Below are 26,944 nucleotides of genomic sequence, written 5' to 3' on the forward strand. Positions count from 1 at the left end.
TGGTAGTTCTTGTTGTTTTTCGCAGGGATTATGTATACTGTGCACTGGAGTACTCTGCAAGAGATAAGTGGAAGCGGTGGCCTCAGGAAGTAAGGGACCAGTTCCTCAGGAACCAGCCTAGTAAAGACATCTACCTCATTACTTCCCTGCACCCTCTATAACATACAAGCTGATGTCCTGGAATACACTGGGCATGCACTCTATGCATAAACAACACAAAGTATTTTCTCAGGTGACACGACAGGGAACACAGATCGCATTGCTGCAGGAAATCCATATTACCGCTAAAAAGGGGATAGCACTGGGACACAGATGGAGGGGGCAACTTTATTACACCACATACTCCTTGTACGCTCGGGGAGCTTTAATTTGGATTACAGCAGGGGTCCCTTTCCAATGCACCAATCAGATGATAGAGCCCCAGGGCAGATATGTCATCATCACAGGTAAATTAGACGGCAGAGACATAACCATAGGCAGCATCTATGGCCCCAACTCTGATCAGGGTGTTTTTATTCCCCAACTTTCTAAAATCATGGCCCCACATATGACTGGATCTGTCTTGCTGGGGAGGGTTTATAATTGCGTGGCAGATCCTAATAGAGACCATTCCCATCCTCTGCTCCGAGATTTCCCGGTCAATAGGGGAGGTAGTTTGTTCAAAGACTATTCGTATTACTCACCAATATACGACTTACACATACGTTTGGATACTACAGGGAGTGCAGAATTATTAGGCAAGTTGTATTTTTGAGGATTAATTTTATTATTGAACAACAACCATGTTCTCAATGAACCCAAAAAACTCATTAATATCAAAGCTGAATATTTTTGGAAGTAGTTTGTAGTTTGTTTTTAGTTTTAGCTATGTTAGGGGGATATCTGTGTGTGCAGGTGACTATTACTGTGCATAATTATTAGGCAACTTAACAAAAAAAAATATATACCCATTTCAATTATTTATTATTACCAGTGAAACCAATATAACATCTCAACATTCACAAATATACATTTCTGACATTCAAAAACAAAACAAAAACAAATCAGTGACCAATATAGCCACCTTTCTTTGCAAGGACACTCAAAAGCCTGCCATCCATGGATTCTGTCAGTGTTTTGATCTGTTCACCATCAACATTGCGTGCAGCAGCAACCACAGCCTCCCAGACACTGTTCAGAGAGGTGTACTGTTTTCCCTCCTTGTAAATCTCACATTTGATGATGGACCACAGGTTCTCAATGGGGTTCAGATCAGGTGAACAAGGAGGCCATGTCATTAGATTTCCTTCTTTTATACCCTTTCTTGCCAGCCACGCTGTGGAGTACTTGGACGCGTGTGATGGAGCATTGTCCTGCATGAAAATCATGTTTTTCTTGAAGGATGCAGACTTCTTCCTGTACCACTGCTTGAAGAAGGTGTCTTCCAGGAACTGGCAGTAGGACTGGGAGTTGAGCTTGACTCCATCCTCAACCCGAAAAGGCCCCACAAGCTCATCTTTGATGATACCAGCCCAAACCAGTACTCCACCTCCACCTTGCTGGCGTCTGAGTCGGACTGGAGCTCTCTGCCCTTTACCAATCCAGCAACGGGCCCATCCATCTGGCCCATCAAGACTCACTCTCATTTCATCAGTCCATAAAACCTTAGAAAAATCAGTCTTGAGATATTTCTTGGCCCAGTCTTGACGTTTCAGCTTGTGTGTCTTGTTCAGTGGTGGTCGTCTTTCAGCCTTTCTTACCTTGGCCATGTCTCTGAGTATTGCACACCTTGTGCTTTTGGGCACTCCAGTGATGTTGCAGCTCTGAAATATGGCCAAACTGGTGGCAAGTGGCATCGTGGCAGCTGCACGCTTGACTTTTCTCAGTTCATGGGCAGTTATTTTGCGCCTTGGTTTTTCCACACGCTTCTTGCGACCGTGTTGACTATTTTGAATGAAACGCTTGATTGTTCGATGATCACGCTTCAGAAGCTTTGCAATTTTAAGAGTGCTGCATCCCTCTGCAAGATATCTCACTATTTTTGACTTTTCTGAGCCTGTCAAGTCCTTCTTTTGACCCATTTTGCCAAAGGAAAGGAAGTTGCCTAATAATTATGCACACCTGATATAGGGTGTTGATGTCATTAGACCACACCCCTTCTCATTACAGAGATGCACATCACCTAATATGCTTAATTGGTAGTAGGCTTTCGAGCCTATACAGCTTGGAGTAAGACAACATGCATAAAGAGGATGATGTGGTCAAAATACTCATTTGCCTAATAATTCTGCACTCCCTGTATATTATGTTCCCCAGATGTCCATGAAATGATGGCGTTCACTGAATACCTAGCAAGAACGATCTCCAACCACAATGCTCTCCAGGTGAGGCTAAGCTGGAGCCATCCTAGACCTCCCATACCAACTTGGAGATTGCGCCCCGAATCACTGGAAGACACATACTTATGGGAAACCCTGGGAACCACTATAGACTCTTATTTTACAGAAAACGCTGGCACTTACTCGTCCCCACTGATCGAATGGGAGGTATTCAAGATGGTGATTAGAGGCCACTGCATTTCTGGGATCACAGGGGTGTGACGAACGATACTGCCTGACATCGAGGTAGCAGTGCGAGATTTGAGGGACTTAGAAAAACGGTGCCCGTGGCACCCAGAATTACACGCAGATCTTTTGGAGGCCAAGGAGAAGATGGCAGATGAAGTGGGACGTGTCCAGTACTTCCAACGTAAAAATTATATGACCCGAGCACACGCTGAGCGGGATCGGATGTAGGCACTGTTGGCATGGTTGCGAATCCAGCCCGGTGCGAGTCTGTCATAGTTGAATTGACCGCCACCACAGGGAATAGGGTACACAGTCAAGCCGATATTAACACAGAGTTTCCGGCATATTACTCGATCTTATACAAACACACTGTCACTATCGTGATTTATGCTTTACAGACATTCTTGGCGGATGCGGCGCTCCCAACACTGCCCCTGCAGGCAGCCGAGGAGCTCGGCGCAGATATCACACACCCAGAGATTAGAGCGGCAATAAAGCAGATGGCCAGGAAGAAAACACCATGCACGGATGGCCTGCCGATGGAGTTTTACTCCTGTTATATGGAGCGATTAGCCCCTAGACTACTAGCTCTATACCAAGCGGCCAAACACAAAGTTTCCTATCCACAGTCTGCTAGGGAAGCGCTTATAGTACTGCCACTAAAGCTGGGGAAGGATGCCGCATACATAGCATCATATCACCCCTTTTCGATGCTAAACATCGACAATAAAATACTTAGTAGAATTTTAGCCGCTAGACTGATGTAATATACGACCACTCTCGTACATAGAGACCAAAACTGCTTCATCCCCAGTAGAAATACAGCTCTGAATGTTAGACGCCTACTTGCGGTGATGGAAGTTGAGTCTTTCGCTGGCACTACAGCAGCGATTCTAGCTGTCAACATTAAAAAAGCATTTGACAGCTGCGAATGGCATATCTACAAGAAGTGTTGAGGCACTTTGGGCTGAGAGACTGCTTTGGGAACTGGGCATAATTACTTTACAGGGAAGCGCAGGCATAGGTCCGCATAGGTGGGATGATATAGGAGGAATATAGAGTAGAGCGCAGGGTGAGACAGGGATGTCCCCTATTGCCCCTATTCTTCGTGCTGGCGATATAGCCCCTGGCTTGCCATGCCCGTAAGGAGGCGATCTATGGCGGCCTATGAGTGGGTGCACAAGAGCATGATATAGCGATCTACGCTGATGACCTCCTTCTATTCTTGTGAGTTAAAAGGGAAGCCCTTGGGGGAGCTTTACGAGAGGGTTGTCCACCACACGGCACTGGACCTCTACGTTGGGAGGCTCTGCCTGCCATGCTTAGGGACACACATATATCATTGACAGGAAAATATGTTGGAGGTCAACATGAGGAAGTCCATACGGGGCCTTAGATCTAGCACTGAATTTTGACACACGCTCCCACTGCCAGTGGCGGGTCGAGGAGCACTATTAAAGATGGTGGCTTTACTACACCTGCTTTACAACTTTGTAGTGTTGCCGATATGGATCCTTCGCTCTTGGCCTCATCTGTGGGGAGCAGGTCGCCAAAAGGTAGCACTGTCCAAGCTCAAGAGGCCGAAGTTGGAAGGAGGCTTCGCTTTACCAGATTTTGAATCACATTATATAGCGGGACAACTACAGTGGCTAACCCAATCGAAAGCAATGAGACTAGCGCCAGACAGGGAGGTGCCCTTCGGAGCCCCCAGTACACTCGAGCTGGCCGGTATCCTTCTGCGGCCGAGATCCCCAATTACAGCAGAAATACAGATAATCTCAGTCATGCAAAGATGCTGGTATCGCTACCTCCGCAGGAAAAACTCGAAATCCCATACTCACCTAACATCCCAATTAAGTTTCTATTAGCACTGCCACATGGGGGAGACTGGCGGGGGATCCATGACTGGATCACCGGCGGAGCAACCACAACAGGTGCATTACACGAAGCAGAACTCCTACTGCCCTTCGCTGACTTTCAAGAAAACTACTCCTTGGCACCAGGGTACTTTCTTTTACACCGTGCGGTGACGACTACCATTTGTCGCTTCTGGGGATGATGGTTGGATGAACCGCACAAGTCTGTGAGTATTTTGTTATTGCAACAGGGAGGGTCAAAGTAGTCACCTGCCTTTATAGACAGCAAAGACAAGAACTTACTATCCTGTTAACGGCACTCAAGGAGAGGTGGGAGGAGGACCTGGGCAGGCCCATCGACGACAGAGCCTGGTAACACATCTTAGAGCGTGTAACTAAGGTGGCCCTTAAAGCCCGCTTTAAGTTAATTAATCTCTATATACGCCACAGGGCATATCTCACGCCCGGCAAACTCAGTAGATATTTCGGTCACATGGAAGCAAAATGGCCCTGAAGCAGAGACCTACAGGCGGAGCTCATACATATGTTTTGGAGCTGCCCCCAGCTTCTAGACTACTGGAGAAGAATTCCTAGTGCAATAGCCTCAGTCACAGAATGAGAAATTCCTTGCATACCGGGACACTGCCTTCTCCACTGGTTCCCCCACATCCCTAAGAGAATAATTACGAGCCATTTCCAAGATTTGGCATATATCTTAGCCAAAAGAGAAATAACGCAGCTCTGGAAGAATCCCCAGGGGCCGACTTATGAAGGGTGGAGATGAGAGGTCTTGAAATGGGTGGTTATGAAAGTGTGCTTAAGTTACAGGAGGCTAGGAGACATTGGGTCTACCCAAAACTGATCCATCAGAAGGAGACCATGTGTCTCCTTAAATGCTTTCTACACCCCAAGGATTGCAGAGGGCAGCAGGTACTAAGAGGGCTAGGTGACACATGTTTAAGATGCCAGAGTAGCCAACTACTAAGATCCTGGCAAATATTGGGAGTAACCTCTCCACATTCACTGACAAAATAATTGCATAACTGAAGAGTCACTGGGCACAGTAGGAGGGGAGGGGAAGGGGTTTTGAATAGCCTTAAGCACTTGAACACACTGAATACATGTTGGAAGAGGGGAAGAATGTCTAATGCATGATTAGCCAAGAATTTACTTCTATACACCTATTTCATAGCTTGGGAAAAATGAAAAATGCTTAATATGTTAACTTGAAAAGGCAATAAAGTTTGTTTAAAAAAAAAAACAAAGCAGTCAGCAGCATTTCAATTACTGAGGTAGAAATTCCGAGAAATATTCTGTGCTGCGGCAACTAAATGTTGTAGGAAGGTAGCCTCTTTCTAGCCTTGTTACCCCCACTTTTGACCTGTTTGTGAGTATATGTCAGGGTGTTTTCACTGTCTCACTGGGATCCTGCTAGCCCGGGCCCAGTGCTCATAGTAAAACCCCTATGTTGTCAGTGTGTTTATTATGTGTCACTGGGATCCTGCTAGCCAGGACACCAGTGCTCATAGGTTTGTGGCCTATATGTGTTCCCTGTGTGGTGCCTAACTGTCTCACTGAGGCTCTGCTAACCAGAACCTCAGTGGTTATGCTCTCTCTGCTTTCCAAATTTGGCACTAACAGGCTAGTGACTAAATTTGCCAATTCACAGTGGCATACTGGTACACCCATATAATTCCCTTGTATATGGTACTGAGGTACCCAGGGTATTGGGGTTCCAGGAGATCCCTATGGGCTGCAGCATATCTTTTGCCACCCATAGGGAGCTCTGACAATTCTTACACAGGCCTGCCACTGCAGCCTGCGTGAAATAACGTCCACGTTATTTCACAGCCATTTACCACTGCACATAAGTAACTTATAAGTCACCTATATGTCTAACCTTCACCTGGTGAAGGTTGGGTGCAAAGTTACTTAGTGTGTGGGCACCCTGGTACTAGCCAAGGTGCCCCCACATCGTTCAGGGCAAATTCCCCGGACCTTGTGAGTGCGGGGACACCATTACACGAGTGCACTATACATAGGTCACTACCTATGTATAGCGTCACAATGGTAACTCCGACCATGGCCATGTAACATGTCTAAGATCATGGAATTGTCACCCCAATACCATTCTGGTATTGGGGTGACAATTCCATGTCCCCCGGGTCTCTAGCACAGAACCCGGGTACTGCCAAACTGCCTTTCCGGGATCTCCACTGCAGCTGCTGCCAACCCCTCAGACAGGTTTCTGCCCTCCTGGGGTCCAGGCAGCCCTGGCCCAAGAAGGCAGTATAAATAATTTCCTCTGAGAGAGGGTGTTACACCCTCTCCCTTTGGAAATAGGTGTGAAGGGCTGGGGAGGAGTAGCCTCCCCCAGCCTCTGGAAATGCTTTGATGGGCACAGATGGGGCCCATCTCTGCATAAGACAGTCTACACCGGTTCAGGGATCCCCCAGCCCTGCTCTGGCGTGAAACTGGACAAAGGAAAGGGGAGTGACCACTCCCCTGACCAGTATCTCCCAGGGGAGGTGCCCAGAGCTCCTCCAGTGTTTCCCAGACCTCTGCCATCTTGGAAACAGAGGTGTTGGGGGCACACTGGACTGCTCTGAGTGGCCAGTGCCAGCAGGTGACGTCAGAGGCTCCTTCTGATAGGCTCTTACCTCTCTTGGTAGCCAATCCTCCTTCCTTGGTAGCCAAACCTCATTTTCTGGCTATTTAGGGTCTCTGCTTTGGGGAATTCTTCAGATAACGAATGCAAGAGCTCACTAGAGTTCGTCTGCATCTCCCTTTTCACCTTCTACCAAGGATCGACCGCTGACTGCTCCAGGATGCCTGCAAAACCGCAACAAACGACTACCAGCAACATTGTAGCGCCTAATCCTGCCGGCTTTCTCAACTGTTTCCTAGTGGTGCATGCTCTGGGGGTAGCATGCCTTCACCCTGCACCAGAAGCTCCGAAGAAATCTCCCGCGGGTCGACGGAATCTTCCCCCTGCTAACGCAGGCACCAAAAGACTGCATCACCGGTCCTCTGGGTCCCCTCTCATCCTGACGAGCGTGGTCCCTGGAACACAGCAACTCTGTCCAAGTGACTCCCACAGTCCAGTGACTCTTCAGTCCAAGTTTGGTGGAGGTAAGTCCTTGCCTCCCCACTCTAGACTGCAAAGCTGTGTACTGTGTGATTTGCAGCTGCTCCGGCTCCTGTGCACTCTTCCAGGATTTCCTTCGTGCACAGCCTAGCCTGGGTCCCCAGTACTCCGTCCTGCAGTGCACAACCTTCTGAGTCGTCGTGGGACCCCCTTTTGTAACTTCGCGTGGACTCCGGTTCACTCTTCTTCCAAGTGCCTGTTGGGGTACTTCTGCGGGTGCTGCCTGCTCCTGTGAGGGCTATCTGAGTTGCTGAGCACCCCCTCTGTCTCCTTCTCCAAAAGGCGACATCCTGGTCCTTCCTGGTCCTCAGCAGCACCTAAAAACCTCTACTGCAACCACTGCAGCTAGGAAGGCTTGATTGCGGTATTTCTGCGTGGGAACACCTCTGCAAGCTACATCGCAACGTGGGACATCCGTCTTCCAAAGGAGAAGTCCCTGGGGCCTCTTCTTTCTTGCAGAACTCCAAGCTTCTTCCAACCGGAGGCAGCTTCCTTGCACCTTCATCCGGGGTTTTTAAGAGAATCAGAGCTCTCTGTGTTTGGAGCATTTATTTGCTTTTCGAACAATGCTACTGAGAGAACAGTAGAGATCTGTGAATTGTACATTGTCATTTCTTTTGCTAGGAACACATTCAGCAGCAGATTCCCATGTTACAAATCTGCAACACTGAATCCAGAGCTGATGCTAGATTTGACTTAGCAGCCCGTCCAAATGCATTACAGTAGGTCACCTTAGCATTTCCCAGTGCAGGTTTTGCAATACTTTGTGGGTGGATACAAATACAAGGGATCTATGTATAACCGAACCAAGAAGAGGATCAAAAGCAGACATGAATGAACCTAAAGACCCCCACGCCTTTGAGTACAGAGTGACTATGCATCCTTTCCTTCCACACAGCACTGCTAGTGACACGGTTACACTAGGGCAGTGCAATGGGCTTCGGGAGGCAGGGAAAACCTAGTGCTTGACATTGCAGTAACTGCTGTGGATGCATGAATTAATAATAACACTTGTGTACTTTTATTCAAGGTAAATATCTCAGGGAACTGTGCAGGGAGAAACTAAAATCCTAGCTCAGATAGCATAAGCACCAAACAGTGGTGTATTTTATCCCCCTCAACACTGGCATTAAATGTTATAGGTTAGCAACAGGCTCTTTGAGTCTCGTTTGATAGAGTTGCTCTTTTACTGCATCATCACCTGCCTAATAGTAAGCATGCTGATGTGTTGCACATGACAATAAGGAAGCCACTGGTCTGAATCACACACCCCAAAGGCCTTCTCATACATGAAATGAGTAAAGCAATTATATTAGGATTTCTCCAGTGGTTGTACGAGTGAGATAACTTGCACACATTAGCAAATCATCTCTAGGGGATGGTCACCACATAACCTGCAAGACTACTAAAAAGACTTAACCGAAGAAAATGTTTTAAGCAATATCTTGAAATGCAGATGGTTTGTCACACTTGTAACTCCCGGGAAGCAAGTCACAGACTGCATACCCCAGACGTGCTTCTCCTGTGTTTTGCATGGCGAAGGATGCAATGTCCTGCAGCCCAATACGGAAGCAGGCAAGTTCTGTGGAAAAACTTTGTGTAGGAGGTATTGAACCATAGATTTTACTCTTGCTACCACCGTACGCCAGTGCAAAGACCTCTGTGTAGTTGCCATATGGTGTCTGTTTTTCTTGTGCAACAATGAAATAGTAGCATTCAGAACTTTCTGAGTAAGTGAAGGGGGCACTGCATAAGGAAAGCAATGTGAAATTACTGTGCGCTCCTCAATTACATATCAACAGCAGTAAATTGTTTTGCTCTAAAGTTCAAGAAGGTCTGGGACATAATGGTCTGAATCTATTGTTCAAGGGCTGATGGTTGCTCTGGCAGGAACGAAAGACAAGCCACAAGCTGAACATCATCAAGTAGGAATGATAAAGTATTTATCATAAGGACAAAACTAAGAGGAGGGGCTGAATGTAGATGTTAAAACAAAAGGGGAGACGGGACCCCTATGAGAAATCAGAAGAAAGAGAGCCCGGGGAAATGGGAAAGATTCTAGATGAATACGATGGTAGAGATGCAGCACAACATGACCTAGCCATATTCCTCATCTGAATGAATTTTCCATAATTTTGTTTTGATTAAAATCTTAATTTGACCACCTGGGTTGTCACATGGACTGCTTTGCTCAAATGTAAGTTAGAATTCAAAATGTGCATTTCGTGCCATGTACCTAAAGTTCACTTGTTGCACCTAGTCTGACATTGTATACGTTTTCCCCTGGAATATGGCTCCAGATTCGTTTTTGCCCATGTAAGTCCCCAAAACGCACTTTGTCCATCCTGAGGTAGTAGAGGGATCACTTAAGGCCAACAGAAAGTTGCTCCTGGACCCAGAAGCACAAACAACAGGCCAAAGAGGTATATTCCATTGCCATTAGCAGTAGATTAGGTGCCCTTCTATACGCCTGTCCACCAGGTGGGCGAGCACTGCCAGGGTGAACAGGAGCTTTAGTACATGCCTAAGAAGTATTGAAGTGCCAAGGGTGAGAGATACCTGTGTAACTTTGGCAGCTGGGCACTGGATGAAAAACACTTCTCACCTGAGGAGCACAAAACAGCACATGGAGCAAGGTACCACTATCAGGGATAGAAGTCTGATGATGAAATGCCTGGGCATATGGGTTTACCTTGTTTCCATGTTTCACCCACAAAGATGGCAGCTGAGACACCATTTTTCCCACTCAGCTGAAGTTCTCTGGGGGCACAGTGATGCAGATGTTTTCCATCACAATCATCAAACTCTCTCAAGCTCGATCTGGCACTTGGAATCAACTTTGTCTCAGAGGTATCTCTCATCTCAATGTGACCACAAATATGGTTGAAAGCTCAGAGACAGCCTTCTGTTCCTTAAGGCACACCACATCACAGTACTTGTACTTGGAGGGACCACTTCTCATAGAACCTGTAGTGCACTAAGGGGTGATAACACTAAACCAAGCACAAGCTCCAAAGAGTGCAACCTCCTTCATCTTCAGCTGATAGCTGCTCTGATATAACTCCACTGATCAACGAGATTGCTAAATTAAGGCCCCCAGAAGCACCTCTCTCTGGTCCCATGACATTTATGCATTTTTCTGAGAACATGCCTGCCCTCCCAAAATTTAAGCTTACTTCTTCACCTCGAGGCAGATGATCAAACATCACTTGAAGACTCACCCCTTCTCCCACAAGAATTCAGACTTAAGTCATCTATGTGTTATTCCTCCATTCCTTACCTATTCCACCTCTTAGCCCGCCACTACATGTCCTGAAACTACTGGTTTCACAACTGCTGCACTAAAACAACACAATAAAATATGTTGTCATACATTCAGCGTCGGCACAGTCACATGGTAAAGGTCTTTTAAAATACAGAATCTGTGTACTGTGATAACATTCTCACCAGAAACATTTTATAATAGCAAACTGACACCCCTACACCTCTTATACTTCAAATTAGTTAAATATGCAGACTTGCCTGAAGCCTCACAACCTTCATATCGTACATTAGCCCCTTAAATTAACCGAAGCACGTATGAAGTACATGTTTAATTGTAGGGTTTAACTCACTTCCATGCACTGACTGCTCTCTAATTAAATGCATGCTCCCAAATCTAACACCTGTAAAGTAACAACTATAGAGACAGTAAACTTTACGAGATGCTAAAATACCACCAAAGGCACTGTGAAATACCATGGGCTAGAGCTTGTATATTAAAATTGTGCCCGGCGTTCCCTTTCAGACCAAAGTGAATAGTCTACACTTAATCGTGGACAAGCTTCAGTAAATATGAATACGTCCATGGGCAACTCCTTTTTCTGCTCTTCCTACGTTACGTTCTGCCAAACATTCCATATATTAACAGAGCCACTACGATGTCACAGTCGGTCAAATTAAACTCCACAAGACAAATGACAACTACTTGGATACCTACTCTGATACAAAACACCTTTATGGTGTAGGTTTGTTATTATTTAGATAACACATTTTCACTATATTCCTGTCCCTGCTTTACATCCCAAGTAAAAGGCCTAGGCACACAGTTGTTTCATGAGCAGCCTTTCTATTTTGCACAAAGCTTTAAACTTTACGTTCTATCGCATTCAAATCCCAGTCAAGTATTAAAAACAAAGGCATTTAATCCCAGGTTCTACTAGCAGAAACCATAATCCACTCAGTTCAAACCTATGTTTAAAGCTGTCTGTACCACCCAAGCAGATGTATTTATTTATTGCATTTAACATTTGTTTAAAGTACACCTGCACATGGAGGTACTTGGGTAATTTACATACAACTCCATATTTACATTCTGTTGTAGACAGAGCAAGGGAACAGCAGAAATGAAATCATACTTTTTATTTAACATAGAAGAGCAATATAGTCAGCAGTCAGAGGCTCAAAGGGGGTTTTCAATACTATAAGTGCAAAATTGTTGAGAATAGGAGGTGGTCCAGGAAAAATTCTGCAATGGAAGGATTTGGAGCCAGAGCAAAACATTTTAAGAAGAGTAAAACACGAGGAGTCTTTAGATGATTCCTGGAGGCCAGGAGGGAGAATTGCATTGCGATATTGAGTGGAGGTCAGTTTCAGGCCAGAGCAACAGCAACAGAGAAGGAGTTTTGAAGAGAGAAGGTCTGCATCTATGGCACTGATTTGTAGGGATTTTTCATATTGAAGACCTAATTGCCTCCCTACTATGGGAAATAACTCGGACAGATAAAGGGTTGTTTGAATGTACTGTGTTGTACACAAGGCAGCACAATGTGAAAGGGATCATATTTAAGGCAGAAAATGTTGGCCACAGAGATTCGGGTGATGCGGTCACATGTTTTTGTGGAAGTGATTAAAGCTTAGCCATTGCGTTGAGGACAGTCTTGAGTAGTGTTAGGGTTAATTATGGACTATCTATCAAGATTGTATTCCTGAACTTAAGTCTGGAGACAAAGAGCATGGACCACTAACTTGAGGTGGTCTGTGAACATAAAGTATTTATTTTTCTTCAGTGAAAATAATTGATGTGTGCAATGAACGTTAGGGTCTAAGGTAACGCCACTGAATTTTGCTATGAGGAAAGGGGGGGATAAGCCATTGAGAAGCAGGGGATGCAATTTTGATAGGTCAAGCTTGTATTGGGCAGAGACAGGCAAGATGAGAAAACTCTGTTTTATTTGAAATGAGAAGCAGAAACTTTTCTGTTATCCAGTTCTGGAGAATCTTTAGGCACACGGATGAACTCAATAGCTGATGTTCTGAGGTAAATTTGCATGGCAAATATATTAGTGAAAGGACACATGTGTGATGACAAGTATCAGACTAAGGGGCTTTAGATATAAGATGAAAACAGGAAGAGAAAGGACAGATCTCTGGAGGTATAATGCAAGGCACCTCAACCTGTCCTGAGGAGTAATTCACTCTTCTTCACCACTTTGTACCTGTTGGTGAGGATCAATAAGAATGTGTTTAGGGTTTGGCCTCTAAAAGCGCTTAGGTTTTGAATTAGTTTGACATGGTGAATTGTACTGGAAGACAGTAGTAGGCCTAGGAGGGTGGGCAGGAGTCTCCTTTACCCAAAGCATGACGCATGTCATTCAAAATATTATAAGTGTCTATTTCAGTAATGAAACATGGAGGTAAGCCTATAAGTCAGACAGAACCTGTTCCTTGGTGACGAACACAATCAATTGGTTAGCAAAACATTTCATGATTGGTTTTCCAAGCCAGGAGAGGTTTGCAAATTAGGAATAAAAATAGTGAGGAGATCTGGATTGAGGCAGGTTTTTTTTCCCCGAATGGGTGAGTTTTGACTAGTCTTTAAATAGACACATGAAATTGCCACTGAGATGCAGGCATTGATCAAACTTGACCAATTGGACTCAAAGACATTAAAACTGTCTTTACTACCTGTCAATAGGTGGTGCTAGTGTGTCCATCTGAGTTTTTGGGTGAACGAGGAAAGGTTTTCATGTGGAAGAGATGAGAAACCAACCCATTTGTTTGTTGTTTTCAACAGCTATGGTGACCTGTGGTAAGAATTTTAATTCTGACAAAAGATATTTATTCATTGAAAATGTGAGGTACTTCTTGCATCTGGGGTGTGAAAGTAGGGATCCAGCATCAGCAGGAAGAGGATTGGCCTTCATATGCCAAAGGAGAGAACCTTAACTATTGTGCCAGGCGTTTATTCGACCATGTGTATATAGTTCATTTGGCCACTAGTGCACTGCTTGTGTTCTTCCCATGTCTTCTTCACTTTGGACTATTTGTTTTGGTAGTTCTGCTGCTTTGGAGATTGCACCCTTGACTGCAGGGATATTTAAGTGTTCTGCCCACCAGCCCCTTCCCAGACATCTAGGCGACACCAGAAGTAACCTCACATGATGTAATCAATCACACATGTCAAGACTAAAGGCCCTACTATTTGGGCTGGCTTACACAATTCTTGAGTATTCACCACTCGTTTTTCAGATATTTATTTTTATTTCAAATGTCACACATTAACCTAATGAATCCACTGTCCTGGGCGATGTTGAGGGGGGGGATGTTTGTGGGAGGCAGCAGGTGCATTTGCTGACTGCGGGATGCTCTGGCATCTGGCCCATCTGAGGAGACTTGGGGGGTCATTCTGACACCGGCGGTCATGGACCGCCGGGGCCAGGGTTGGCGGGAGCACCACCAACAGGCTGGCGGTGCCCCGCAGGGCATTCTGACCGCGGCGGTTTGGCCGCGGTCAGAAGTGGAAAACCGGCGGTCTCCCGCCGGTTTTCCGCTGCCCAAAAGAATCCTCCATGGCGGCGCAGCTCGCTGCGCCGCCATGGGGATTCTGACACCCCATACCGCCATCCTGTTCCTGGCGGCTCTGCCGCCAGGAACAGGATGGCGGTATGGGGTGTTGTGGGGCCCCTGGGGGCCCCTGCAGTGCCCATGCCAATGGCATGGGCACTGCAGGGGCCCCCGTAAGAGGGCCCCACTTTGAATTTCACTGTCTGCATTGCAGACAGTGAAATTCGCGACGGGTGCAACTGCACCCGTCGCACCTTCCCACTCCGCCGGCTCCATTCAGAGCCGGCGTCCTCGTGGGAAGGTTGTTTTCCACTGGGCTGGCGGGCGGCCTTTTGGCGGTCGCCCGCCAGCCCAGTGGAAAACCCAGAATCACCGCAGCGGTCTGACGACCGCGGTGCGGTGTTCTGGCGGGGGTACTTTGGCGGGCCCGCCGCCCGCCAAGGTAAGAATCACCCCCTTGGTGTATTTGCACTTAATAACGTATGACACAGGGTACGATAGTCTCATGGAATATTAGCGGTCTCAATGTGCCAACTAAGCACTTTAAAATACACTCTTCTCTATTAAGCTGGAAGCGCAAATTGTATTCCTTCAGGAAACACACCTTGTGCACACCGAGGAGATTATCCTGCAGCACCAGTGGAGGGGGGCAGGTGCATAATACTATATACTCTGTTTATGGCACCTTGATTGGGATATGGGCCAGTATCCCGTTTGTGGTAACTGTGACACACAGATTTTGAGGGCAGGTAAGTCTTAATTTGTGGTAAACTAGATTGCATGCGCTTAGTGCTCCGGAGTATTTATGCCTCGACAGGGATCAAAATACATACTTGGCTATTTAACTAGAAATTTAGTAGGTTGGGCTGGCATCCATTGGATCTTAGAAGGGGACTTGAATAGTATCCTAGACACAACCTTAGACAAATCTGTCTCACCTTTTCCGTAAGCGTTGCCAGTGATGCATACCAGAGACCTAAATAGGTGGTTGGAGGTCTGGTCACTGGTGGATGTGTGCCCAAAGAGACATCTGTGTAAGTAAGAATTTTCCTTTACCTCGCTGACACACAGACTAGACTGGGTTGTATTGTTTGCAACGGACTACTGATCCTATTCCCATCAACAGAATACAAACAGAAAGTTCTGTCTGATCATACCCCAATAGGGGATACACTTCAATGGGGTCGGCTCCTCTTGCTCTTCTCTATGTTGCGCATGCAAATCTCAATGTTAGACAATCTCCCCGTTCAAGCCTAGTGTGAAGCCACATATCGTCTCCCCGTTCAAGCCTAGTGTGGAGCCACATATCGAACATTTCTTCTTTGATGATGTGGGTACCTCTTCCTCGCCGTTGGTCGAATGGGAAGCCTTCAAAGTTTCCATATGAGGGCTATGCATTCAAACCAGCGTCTGGCCCGCAGAACACTCCTAGATACTTCGTATTAAGCCAGAACTTAGCATGCATAGAAGAGAGACAAACTCTACTGCCTCTGGGCACTGCCAGGGATTGCTTACAGAGTATCAAAAGCAACATATGGAGAAACTGAAGTGTCTTGATTACCCGACTTACCTTGTGAACAACAACAAAGGCACTGAGGCAAGTAGGCTGCTGGAGTGCATGATTAAACTAAAGCACACTCACACAATGTTAACTCCTATCAGGGATAAGGATGGTCATCTACTGCATATGCCGACGGAAAAAAATGCTGCCTTCTTTCAACAGTATCATGATCTGTATCAGAAGACCACTGAGCCCTTGTCCAACACTATAAATGACATTTTATGTCTGACTCACCTTTCTCGTTTGACCCTTGATCAACGGGCTGGGATAGACATGCCCATCACAGAACAAAAGTTAGAGGGGTACTTTGAGAACTAGTGACCGGGAAAGTCCCCAGTACTGACAAGATCCCTAATGACTTCTATTTTTCATTGTCCCCACAGCTGGCACAGTGATTTGCAGAGTTGTTAATCAGTATCTAAGATGGGGATCATCTCCCCCATCAACTGGTGAGGCCCTCATTGCAACTATCCCAAACCCGGACTGATATCTTATAGAGATATCTTCATATCGGTTCCTTTCTATTCTTAGGATTCCCATTACAAAATCCTCGGCAAACTGCTAGCAACCAGAACAAGCCCTGACTTAGATCCACATAGATCAATGTGAGTTTCTTCCAAAGCATAGTACCTCCCCCAGTATAAGATGTTTATTCTATGTCGTTGATTCAGCACCTCAATTTTACCCTACTCAGCCAGTCGTGACTTTGACCTACAAAAGGCATTTGAGTGCCTTGACTAGACATTAATGCATTTGGTCATAAGTAGATATGGTTTTAAAAGGAGCGTTATTATCTGGGGTAAGACACTATACTTAAACCCTACAGCCAGGCTTAAGGCATGTTGCTGCGTTTCAGCCTCTCTTACTGTGCATAAGGGTACATTGCAGGGGTGGGTGGCATTTCTCCCCTTTGCTCATTCTGTTGACTACTGAACCACTTGAAGAGTTGCTTTGTGGGATGGGTGCAGGCCTGGGTATCCACATATCTGGAAGTACACACTTGGTCTCACTCTATGCAGATGATTCATTGGTCTGCATCATGGAACGTCTCAGCCGATCTGACCAGGATTGAAGAGATCCTGAAGCAGACCCACCGGGTCTATGGACTCACAATTAATTGAGATAAGTCATGTGTTTTCCCTTTATGCATGGGTACCATCCCAAGACACCTATGCACAAGGTGTACTTTGCATTTGGCACTGGAATGCTTCAAATACCTTGGGACAAAGATTTATCACACTGATGCGGACATCAGGGATAATCTGGCTACTGTGGTGCACTCACTGAGGGCATGGATAAAATTCTGGAAATCCTTGCCCCTCTCAAGGGAGGGGCATTTGCTAAAATGGTTATGTTATACAGACTTTTATATTATCTTGTTAACATACCTGTACTGTTGTCCAAATTCTTTTTAGAGGCTTGAACCAGCTACTAAGGGATTTACTAGGAAGCGTAGGAAAGCAAAGAATGTCCCTTTCAAAGGGTCTTGCGTACTGGTAGAGGGTGTTTGGGAGTCACACAGTTCAAGACATCTATAGGGCTGCCCGGCTACAATGGCGTAGCAAACGTCTGGCAAATATCTCCCTGACAGAAACAATACTATCTCAGATGGAACGCGCATCAGGGATGCTATATGCGCTTTTATTCCCTACAACTAGACAAGATGTTGTGGGTTTGGCGTTGCTGTCTGTAGCAGTGCTAGTCTTGAAGAGTGGGTTGCTGCTGAACCTGCCTCATCCTCTATACGATCAGGCTTCCCTCTTATGGCCCACCCTTTAAGTATGAGGTGGTTCTCTCCAAGGGCTTTATCCCAATGGCCTGGAAAAAATGGCACAGATTGGGGAGCTCTGTTGAAGGCAATCTGATGGCCTTCCACGAACTCTGCGATCACAACACTCTTTTAGGGCAATTCATAACATATGGCTACATTATTGTTGAGCTGCACACACTTTGGCAAAATGTGCTGCAAGTACCCCCTGATCATGAACTTCTCCAAACCATGTATACTTTTGGTGAGGGCTGTAAACTAGCCCGGTGGCTTTATAGAGTTCAGATGCAGTAAACTGCCACAGAACTATCTCCACTCGTGGATAAGTAATAAATGGATATCGGGAGGGCATTTATTGATACAGAATACAGGAGGGTACTAAAATATGCCGGTAAAGTTTTGTGTTACTGTAAGTTTCAGCTGATGCATCCTTGTGTTACACAGAGCATACTTTACCCCAGCCAAGTTTGCCGAGATCTTTTCTAAAGCACCCTCTCACTGTTCTAGATGCCAGTCTCCAGGGACTGGCTTCTTTCACATGCTATGGGCTTGCCCCAAGCTTTCTTAATACTGGGACCGTGTCACAGGGCCTCCTTCCGATAGCAGAGGGATATCTAACATATAATCCTAAAGTCTGCCTGCTGGGAACTTTTAAAAGACATAAAACTGACATGCGTTGGTGAGTTTTGCGGATCTGGCCTCCCTCATGCTTGACACAATATTAATATTGCGTGGAAGAATACTGTGCCTCCTTCTCTTATCAGTGGCAAGTAGCAATCATAAACTGGGCGACAGTTGAGAGTCATTCACTTCACACCAGAGAACTATGGGGCTTGCTCAATACCTTATAACACACCGTAGGAAACAACTTAGAGCACAATTACAAGCACACATTTAAAAAAAGATACTTGAACTCAGCCATGCAATTCAAGGGTTAGCACTCTGGACACCAAAGATGCTCAATTTAGTTCACATCAGCAGGCCCGAATGTGATCAGACCCTCATACTGCGACCTTGTCGCTTCCATTGGCAGGCAGGTGCATTATCAGAGCAGGGTCACTCATCGGCACACTGTTGATACATGCCCCACCCCCCTTCTCTTCCCTTTTTTTCTAGGAAGACATTAAAATTGATCTAACTGAGAAACTGGTGCATGCTTCATCTTTTGACAGGAACCTGGGGCCATATGTACGAACACTTTTTCCCCATAGACACAGAATGGGTAAAAACCTTTGCTACATCTGGCCCCTGGTACTTTGGGTTAAACATTTATTTTATTTTTTCTTTGGTTTGAATTCTGAATACTATTGGATTATTGAAGGGTTACCCTGAGCTGTTTTCTCAATAAAATAATGAGTCTTATACCATGACGTTGTTTATTGCCCCTGTGTACTAACGTATGTGACCATGCCAATTACCTGATGCCAATTACCTGATGGCAATAACAAGGTTTTCGACAAAAAAAAGCTTACTCATAATTTCTCAAGCAAATAAAACACCAAGCTATTATACTGTCGCGAAGGTTATCTAATGATTCAATCAAGAATTGTAGCTCAAATTTGCTTTGAATCTACAACAATGCCTGAGAGTCGAGCACTAGTAACTCGCATATATGCAAGACTGTTGAAACTACAAAAAAAACATGAACTAGTTAGAGTTTGAAAGCAAACGAGTGATGTGAATGTGGAACACCATCTGTTCTGCAAAATATACTTACAATTTCATCGATGTTTTTATTAGAGAAGTTCAGATGTGTAATCTTTTTTAGGCATTGCCCCAGAGATTCATCTTTTCTGTTTTTGAAATAATTGCTGCTTCTTGCAATTAGCTCAACTGTAAGCCGAACCATCCTGAGCCAGTAACTTCAGATAGAAAAGCTGTAAGTTTCAGGATGTCCCAACAAACATCTTAATGAGTGACTCTTAACAACTGCCTGCAAAATGAAAACAAATGACCTTAGAATTTACAGTTGCTGATCTTTATATACAATTGAGCTAACAGAGAGCCAGATGTACCAAAGGGTTTTATCCGATCTGTGTCTATGGGAGAATGTGTTGGTACATATGGCCCTGAGTATTTCTGAATATGTAACACACAACATGCATCGATTCAGAGATATGAAATGGAAAATCAAAAAACATTCAAGTAAAGCTTTCACATCTTGTAGGAATAATGAGGTACATGGGAGTTACTGGAAAACTGCTCTGGCTATGGAAAATCTCTCAACAAGAGCCTGTGTGATATAAAGTCGAAGTCCAGGGAAATTCAAGTAAGACTTTATTCCAACTCCAATGCTTCAACTGCTTACTCTCTTCACAGGTCACTACCTCCCACGTTCTCCGTCCTCCCAGAGCCTACTGACCTCCCTCTCTCCCAACATTCCGATCGATCCAAAATCGAACACAGGGGGAAAACACTAGGGAAGATACCATCCCATACAATGATTAATCTAATACATTTATATTAATATGATTCGATTCCATAACTTACATAACGCGACTTTTTATAAACTATTAATATAACAACTACATCACAACACATCTTCCCCCTTAACGATTTTTGAGAAATAATACATTCACCTTATAATCTAATGTTAATATGCCTAACTATATAAAAACATAATAAATAACAGAGTGTAAAATAACTATAAACAAGTTACAATATATAATCAAATTACAAATAAATCACCATATACTATTTCAAAGATACAACTCATTTCCTTGACTTCATCAACATGTTCATTTACATTATATTGGTGGCCATTTCATAGTCCTTGTGCCATAGTGGAGGCTTGATGTGTCGAAGTCCCAACCTCCTTTGGAACTTGCTTCCAGGAGAGTTTCTTGCCAATCCCTTCACCGCAGCTCCTTCCACTACGCTCCCTTTTCCTACTTCACCAGTCGCCGACAACTTGATGAGTCTGTCCATGCTCCAGCATTGACCATTATCTAACATTACTACATTTTTCTTAACTTTACTAATGCGGAATGGGCCCATGAAATTTGTGTCTTTCATGCCTGCCCGTACTCCACCACATGGTTTCTTTACATACACTTGATCATTGATATTCCAATTCTGTTTTTTTACCCCTTGTGTGATCTCGTACCTGCTTTTATATTTGTCCTGATGTTCGGAGATTTTGATATTGCTAAGACGGGTGGAATAATTACACTTATCCCCACCTCCTAACCAGACAGGAAAGAATTTGGTACATGGTTTCCTGCCCTTCAACGCTGTAAATGGGGAAACATTTGTGACAGAATTGGGGGTGGTGTGATATGCCCATAACAGATCCCTGATAGCACTTTCTACATTCAAGTGATTGATACTTGCTAATTGAATGCAATCTTTGATCATACGATTTGTCCTTTCTGCTAGACCATTAGCTCTTGGACAATATAGTGCTGTAGTAAGGTGTTTTACACCAATAGATTCAAGGAAGTTCTTCATTGCCAAGGATGTCAATTGAACTCCGTTGTCCGTGATGAGAATTTCCGGAATACCCTCCACCGCAAAGGAGTCCTTGAGAAAATTAATGACTGCCTCAGTATTTATTTGATTGACTAATTTGGTGGTTATCCAATGTGACCGGTAATCGATCAGAACTAAGCCAAATCTTTTACTGACACCTGAAATATTGATAGGGCCAATGATATCAAAGGCTACTTTAGTCCAGGGTTTATCTGGTATTTTGACAGGAGAAATCAGGATTTTGTGAACTATCTTACTTTTGTCACTAAGTGCTCATATTGAGCAAGTTTTAACTTCTTGTTCAACCATGGCATCCATGTTGGGAAACCAAAACCTTTTCCTCAATCTAGCTTTGGTAAGACTTCTACCTAAATGGCCTTCATGGGCTAACTTAATAATCTTGAGTTTCAGATTTTGTGGTGGAATGACCTTATCATTCCTAAATACTAGATTGTCATGCTCATTAATTTCGTACCTCACTTCCCAGTAATTGCTGATGATTTCTTCAACGTCCTTCTTCAACGTTGGCCACCCATCCCTTGCCTTGGTCCTAAGCAAAATTAATGACTCGTCGAGTTCAGACGCCGACATCCATTCTTCCTTACTGATTGAAGGAATATTGATCATCATAACAGGGAATTCCTCGACTTCAAAGTCCTCTTTAAAGTCTAACGGAACTCTGGATAAGAAATCAGCAGCTGTATTTTTGTTGCCAGGGAGGTATTCCATTTTAAAATAAAAAATTTCTAAACCTAAAATCCACCTAGCAATTCTAGGTGTACTATTGGGAAATCCTTTGGACGAGAAAATATAAATCAATGGTTTGTGATCAGTTCTCAGGTCAAATTGAATGCCCCATAAGAAATATTTAAAATGTTTGATAGCCCAATAACACGCTAAGGCCTCCCTCTCTATGACAGAGTTATTTGCTTCTGCCTTACTCAAAGCCCTAGACGCAAATGCTACAATTCTTTCATTTCCATCCACAATCTGAGATAATGTTGCACCTAAACCCCGTTTGCTAGCATCAGTGGTGAGGATTGTTTTCCTTTTATGGTCAAAACTGCACAGGCAAGGAGCATTAGATATAGCTAACTTAATTTCTTTGAATGCATTTTCATGGTGTTCCGACCATTTGTATGGAACATGACTTTTGAGTAATTCCCTGAGGCCAAATGATATTGAGGATTTTTTTTTCACATACTTAGCCATAAATTCTGCCAGGCCTAGAAAAGATCTTAATTCATCTTTGTTCTTGGGAGCTTCTGCCTTCTTTATTGCATCCACCAGTGAGGATTTGGGTCTGAATCCATCCTTGGAAATAATGTGCCCTAAATACTCTACTGAATTAACTCCTATGCGACACTTGTCTTTCTTCAAAGTAAGACCTGCTGTTTTTAACTTATTCAATACATTCATCAAATTGTTATTATGCTCTTCCTCGTTAGCTCCATAAATCAGAATGTCGTCTTGGAAACAGAGTGTGCACCTAGCATCACCTAAAATGTGTTGCATTATTTTTTGAAAAACTGCTGCTGCTGAAGCCAGCCCAAAGGGCATCCTATTAAACATAAATGAACCGAAAGGAGTGGTAAAAGCAGTAAGCACTTTGGATTCGGGATGCAACAGTACCTGGTGATATGCACTCGACAAATCGAGAACCGAAAAGTAACCTGCTTCGCCCATTGTGCTTAACAATTCATTAATCCTACGAAGTGGATGCCTTTCTACCCAGATGTTCCTATTTAAGTCTCTAAGGTCCACACATATCCTAATGTCATTGCAATTGTTTTTTTTAGCTACGACTATGGGGGCTAACCACTCTGAACATTCAATAGGTTGTATAATACCTTGAGATTCCAATCTTTCAAGTTCTTTTTTGACTGCACCTTTCAATAAATGTGGAATGGGTCTGGTTTTGTGTATTAGAGGTTTAGCACTAGGCTTCAATTTGATCTTATGCTGAAAGGTTTTAAGAAGGCCCAATTCCTCACAAAACATTTCAGGAAATTTCTGAAAAATGTGTTCATTAGCAATAGAGTTGTCTACAATTAAAACTTGTTCGGGATCGTTAGGATCTAACCTTATTCCAAGTTCTCTCTGATGTTGCCATCCAAGTAAACTAGACCCTTCCTCTACTACGTAAATTTTCCCCACTGTAGACCGGCCCTTAAAAGAAATGACCGCTTTGAACATGCCCCTGAGAAGGATTGGATCCTTATTGTAACCCTTAGGGTTGACATAAGGTTTAGTTAACTCAATTTCATTGTCACTCTTCACATGCTTTAAATCATCAGCATTTACTATGGTGAAAGGTGAACATGAATCCGCAAAGACACTTATGTTTTTGTTATTGACCGATATAGTGCATTCAGGATATTGCAACGGAACAGTATCTCTATCTTTGACTTTAAGTACAATCTTCTTAATTGTTTGGGAGTTGTCCTCCCACTTCTTATTATCGGACTCTACTTTAGATTGATTCTTACATACCCTAGCAAAATGGCCTCTTTTGTTACATTTCCTACAAATTGCTGATTTTGCTTGGCAAAAGGAAGAATTGGCTAAATGATTATTACTCCCACAACGAAAACACAATAGCCCACTCTTGACACCAACTTGTTTGTGTGTAGGCTTATCACTAGTTTTCACCTTTAGAACATTCTCACTAGGTGTGTTATCTGTTATCTCGTTTACCTGTTCAACAGAAGAGGAGGACCTGATCTCTTGTAGACAAATGGCTGTGTGCTCAATAGATTTTGCTATCTCAATAGCTTCTTGTAAATCAGGTTGTCTTTGAAGTAATTTCTCCTGTATTTTAATGTTATTCGTGCAACGGACCAATTGATCTCGTATGAGGGAGTCATTTAATTCTCCAAAATTACATAATGAACTTAATCCTCTTAATGCAGCAATGTAGCTAACTACATTTTCTTGTTTACCTTGGACGCGAGAGAAAACCTTGTGGCGTTCAAGAACTACATTAATTCTATCCCCAAACTGTTTTTCAAGCTTAACATATGTGGTGACGTACTCAGCTTGTCCATCAGGAATATGCGGTTCCGGTAGGGATTCATATATCTTCCTGCCATGGGTACCTAAATTATGTAAAAGAATGTGCTGTTTCCTGATTGGGTTGAATTTATCCCCCCCAATAGCAATTAAATATGATTCAAATATTTTTATCCATTCTTTCCATGGCACATTCGGTTCCCCCATTTTGTTCAGAAAAGGTACTGGTTGAGACATGCCCGCAGCTGCCATTGTACATGAATCAATTTTGGTACCAACAAATTTTATACTAATATTAACTGTACTAATCAATACACCGTTAGCTGTAAATGTATATTCGCGTTGCAATGATAATGCCAAAAGATTGAATTGCAAGGGAATCGCAATGGAATATGCTAAGTAGAATTACAATTAACTGCTTTTAAAATACATAGTGTATAATTGTGAAGAAAATTGGAAGTACATTTATGTGCTTAGATCTTTACTGATATTGGAAATAATATCCATAGAGAAAGCTGTGCCTGTCAGCGCATTTATTTAAAAGAATACTCAAGCTGTGCATGTCAGCATGTTAACAGGCTCCGTTTCGTTTGTTCCTTGGTGAAGAGAAAGCTGTGCCTGTCTGCGCATTTATTTAAAAGAATACTCAAGCTGTGCCTGTCAGCGTGTTAACAGGCTCCGTTTCGTTTGTTCCTTGGTGAAGAGAAAGCTGTACCAGTCTGCGCATTTATTTTAAGGGATTCACAAGCTGTGCAAGTTAACAGGCTTATTGTTTTTACTTTCCTATCTTTTGTGTTTATTGCCGGAAAGTTCTTGAATGAAGCGTCTTTAACCGATGTGTGCCAATATGACACACTTGACAGAAATGTATCCTCAGAGCAGTAAAGCCGCGCTGACTGAAAACCTCGAGCGTTCGACGGCTACCGCATTCGTCTAGTCAATTTCAGCCCACAGTACTTAGAGCGGAATGCTTTTTCCTAGACGCCACACACTCTGCCAATATGACACACTTGACAGAAATGTTTCCTCAGAGCAGTGAAGCCGCACTGACTGAACAACTCGAGCGTTCGAAGGCTACCGCATTCGTCTAGTCAATTACAGCCCGCAGTAATTAGAGCGGAATGCTTTTTCCTTGACGCCTCACTCTCTGAACAGTTACCTCAGGTCACGATCCTCGAAGCTCAGGGCAAGAAAACAAACATACCGCCTTTGACAGACTCGCTAATTTTAGCTTACAGTAATAGAGCGGAATGCTGGTTCCTCGACGCGCGCACTTGCTGGAAATTTACCTCATGTTGCCAATTAAAGTCAGGAAAACGAACGCGTCTAATTGACAGACTCGCTGTAGTATTTCTTCAAGACAGATCGAGTCAAACAATGCAGGAATTAAGTCTGTTTATTCGGTACTCACGATGACTACGCTTGTCACCTAGCCGCTTGCTGTTTGTGATGTCTCTGAATGCCTGAAATGCTTGAATAGCTTCACCGCAGTCAAACTTACGAAGCCCTCAGATAGCAGTTGAAGAACAATGACAGGAGGGGTGGAGCTGGCGATGTCCCCTCACACACCAACTCGTCGCCAGTGATATAAAGTCGAAGTCCAGGGAAATTCAAGTAAGACTTTATTCCAACTCCAATGCTTCAACTGCTTACTTTCTTCACAGGTCACTACCTCCCACGTTCTCCGTCCTCCCAGAGCCTACTGACCTCCCTCTCTCCCAACATTCCGATCGATCCAAAATCGAACACAGGGGGAAAACACTAGGGAAGATACCATCCCATACAATGATTAATCTAATACATTTATATTAATATGATTCGATTCCATAACTTACATAACGCGACTTTTTATAAACTATTAATATAACAACTACATCACAACACTGTGCTTAAAGACAATACGAAACATGTTGCACCGCTTCTATTCACAACATTCAACATTTCTGAATATAGAAACAATAGATAGGTGGTGAATAGCGAACTGACTTGGGGTACATTATGGCAATGTGCAATTTGATTGCAACTATTGCTTTGACCTAACCGATAACAGCAATCAGGCTTGGATTCACACTTTTAGTTTTCAATATTTTTATTGTGTTTTCCAAGTATATCCAATATACCCTTCAAGAGACCATACTAATAAGACCGACCAATTCAACAGTAGGCTCTTCATGCAACAGAGCTCTACTAAATCTTCTATTTATTCATCAAACCTCTTCCAATCTGCATCATCTGAGCGAGAGCTATACTCACTTGAGCACTGAATACTAGAGAACATGGCACATTTCAGGGTAATTGCTTAGCTAATGAATCTTTAGGGAGTATTCTCTGTCTAATAAAGACATGTTAACTCTCTAAATTATTTAATTTGATACGTTCTGCAAATACGTCTACATAACACAAGCATTTGGGGGTTGTTTTATACTACATAGTTTCTCCTTCGCTGTGAAAAAAATGTCCATTCTCTCAATGCAGACATTTTACGGGTGCCGGGTTATTTTAACCCAATTAGTTGCTATTCCCTGCGAGTCACATTAGTGAAATCAGAATTCATCTTTCGGGATCCACCATCAATTAACCTCCAAGTCACAGCATCATTGAATACAGCATAAATATTTTTATGACGATTCCAGATTTTTTCTGTTTAGAACTGAAGATAGCGTAATATGCCTGTAACCACACAGCCTTTCTAGCAAAGATCCGATCTTTTCTTGTCAAGCTGTTGTAATGCAATTGCTGCAGAATGCCACCTAAAAA

The 26,944-nt window shown here is 43.7% G+C and overlaps 1 protein-coding gene across 4 annotated transcripts in view; it reads right to left on the minus strand.

Annotated features, from left to right (window-relative positions):
* The window catches only part of PPP1R42 (protein phosphatase 1 regulatory subunit 42), a 433,409-nt gene that overhangs the window by 232,450 nt on the left and 174,015 nt on the right, over positions 1–26,944 (minus strand). For all 4 annotated transcript variants that reach the window (XM_069220285.1, XM_069220289.1, XM_069220286.1 and 1 more), the window contains one exon: positions 19,422–19,637. In XM_069220285.1, the coding sequence (XP_069076386.1) occupies positions 19,422–19,553 (132 nt within the window). In that variant the 5' untranslated portion in view covers positions 19,554–19,637. The remainder of the gene's footprint in view (positions 1–19,421; positions 19,638–26,944) is intronic.

Source organism: Pleurodeles waltl, chromosome 2_2, assembly GCF_031143425.1.
Source record: "Pleurodeles waltl isolate 20211129_DDA chromosome 2_2, aPleWal1.hap1.20221129, whole genome shotgun sequence".
In the NCBI taxonomy this organism is placed as follows: domain Eukaryota; kingdom Metazoa; phylum Chordata; class Amphibia; order Caudata; family Salamandridae; genus Pleurodeles; species Pleurodeles waltl.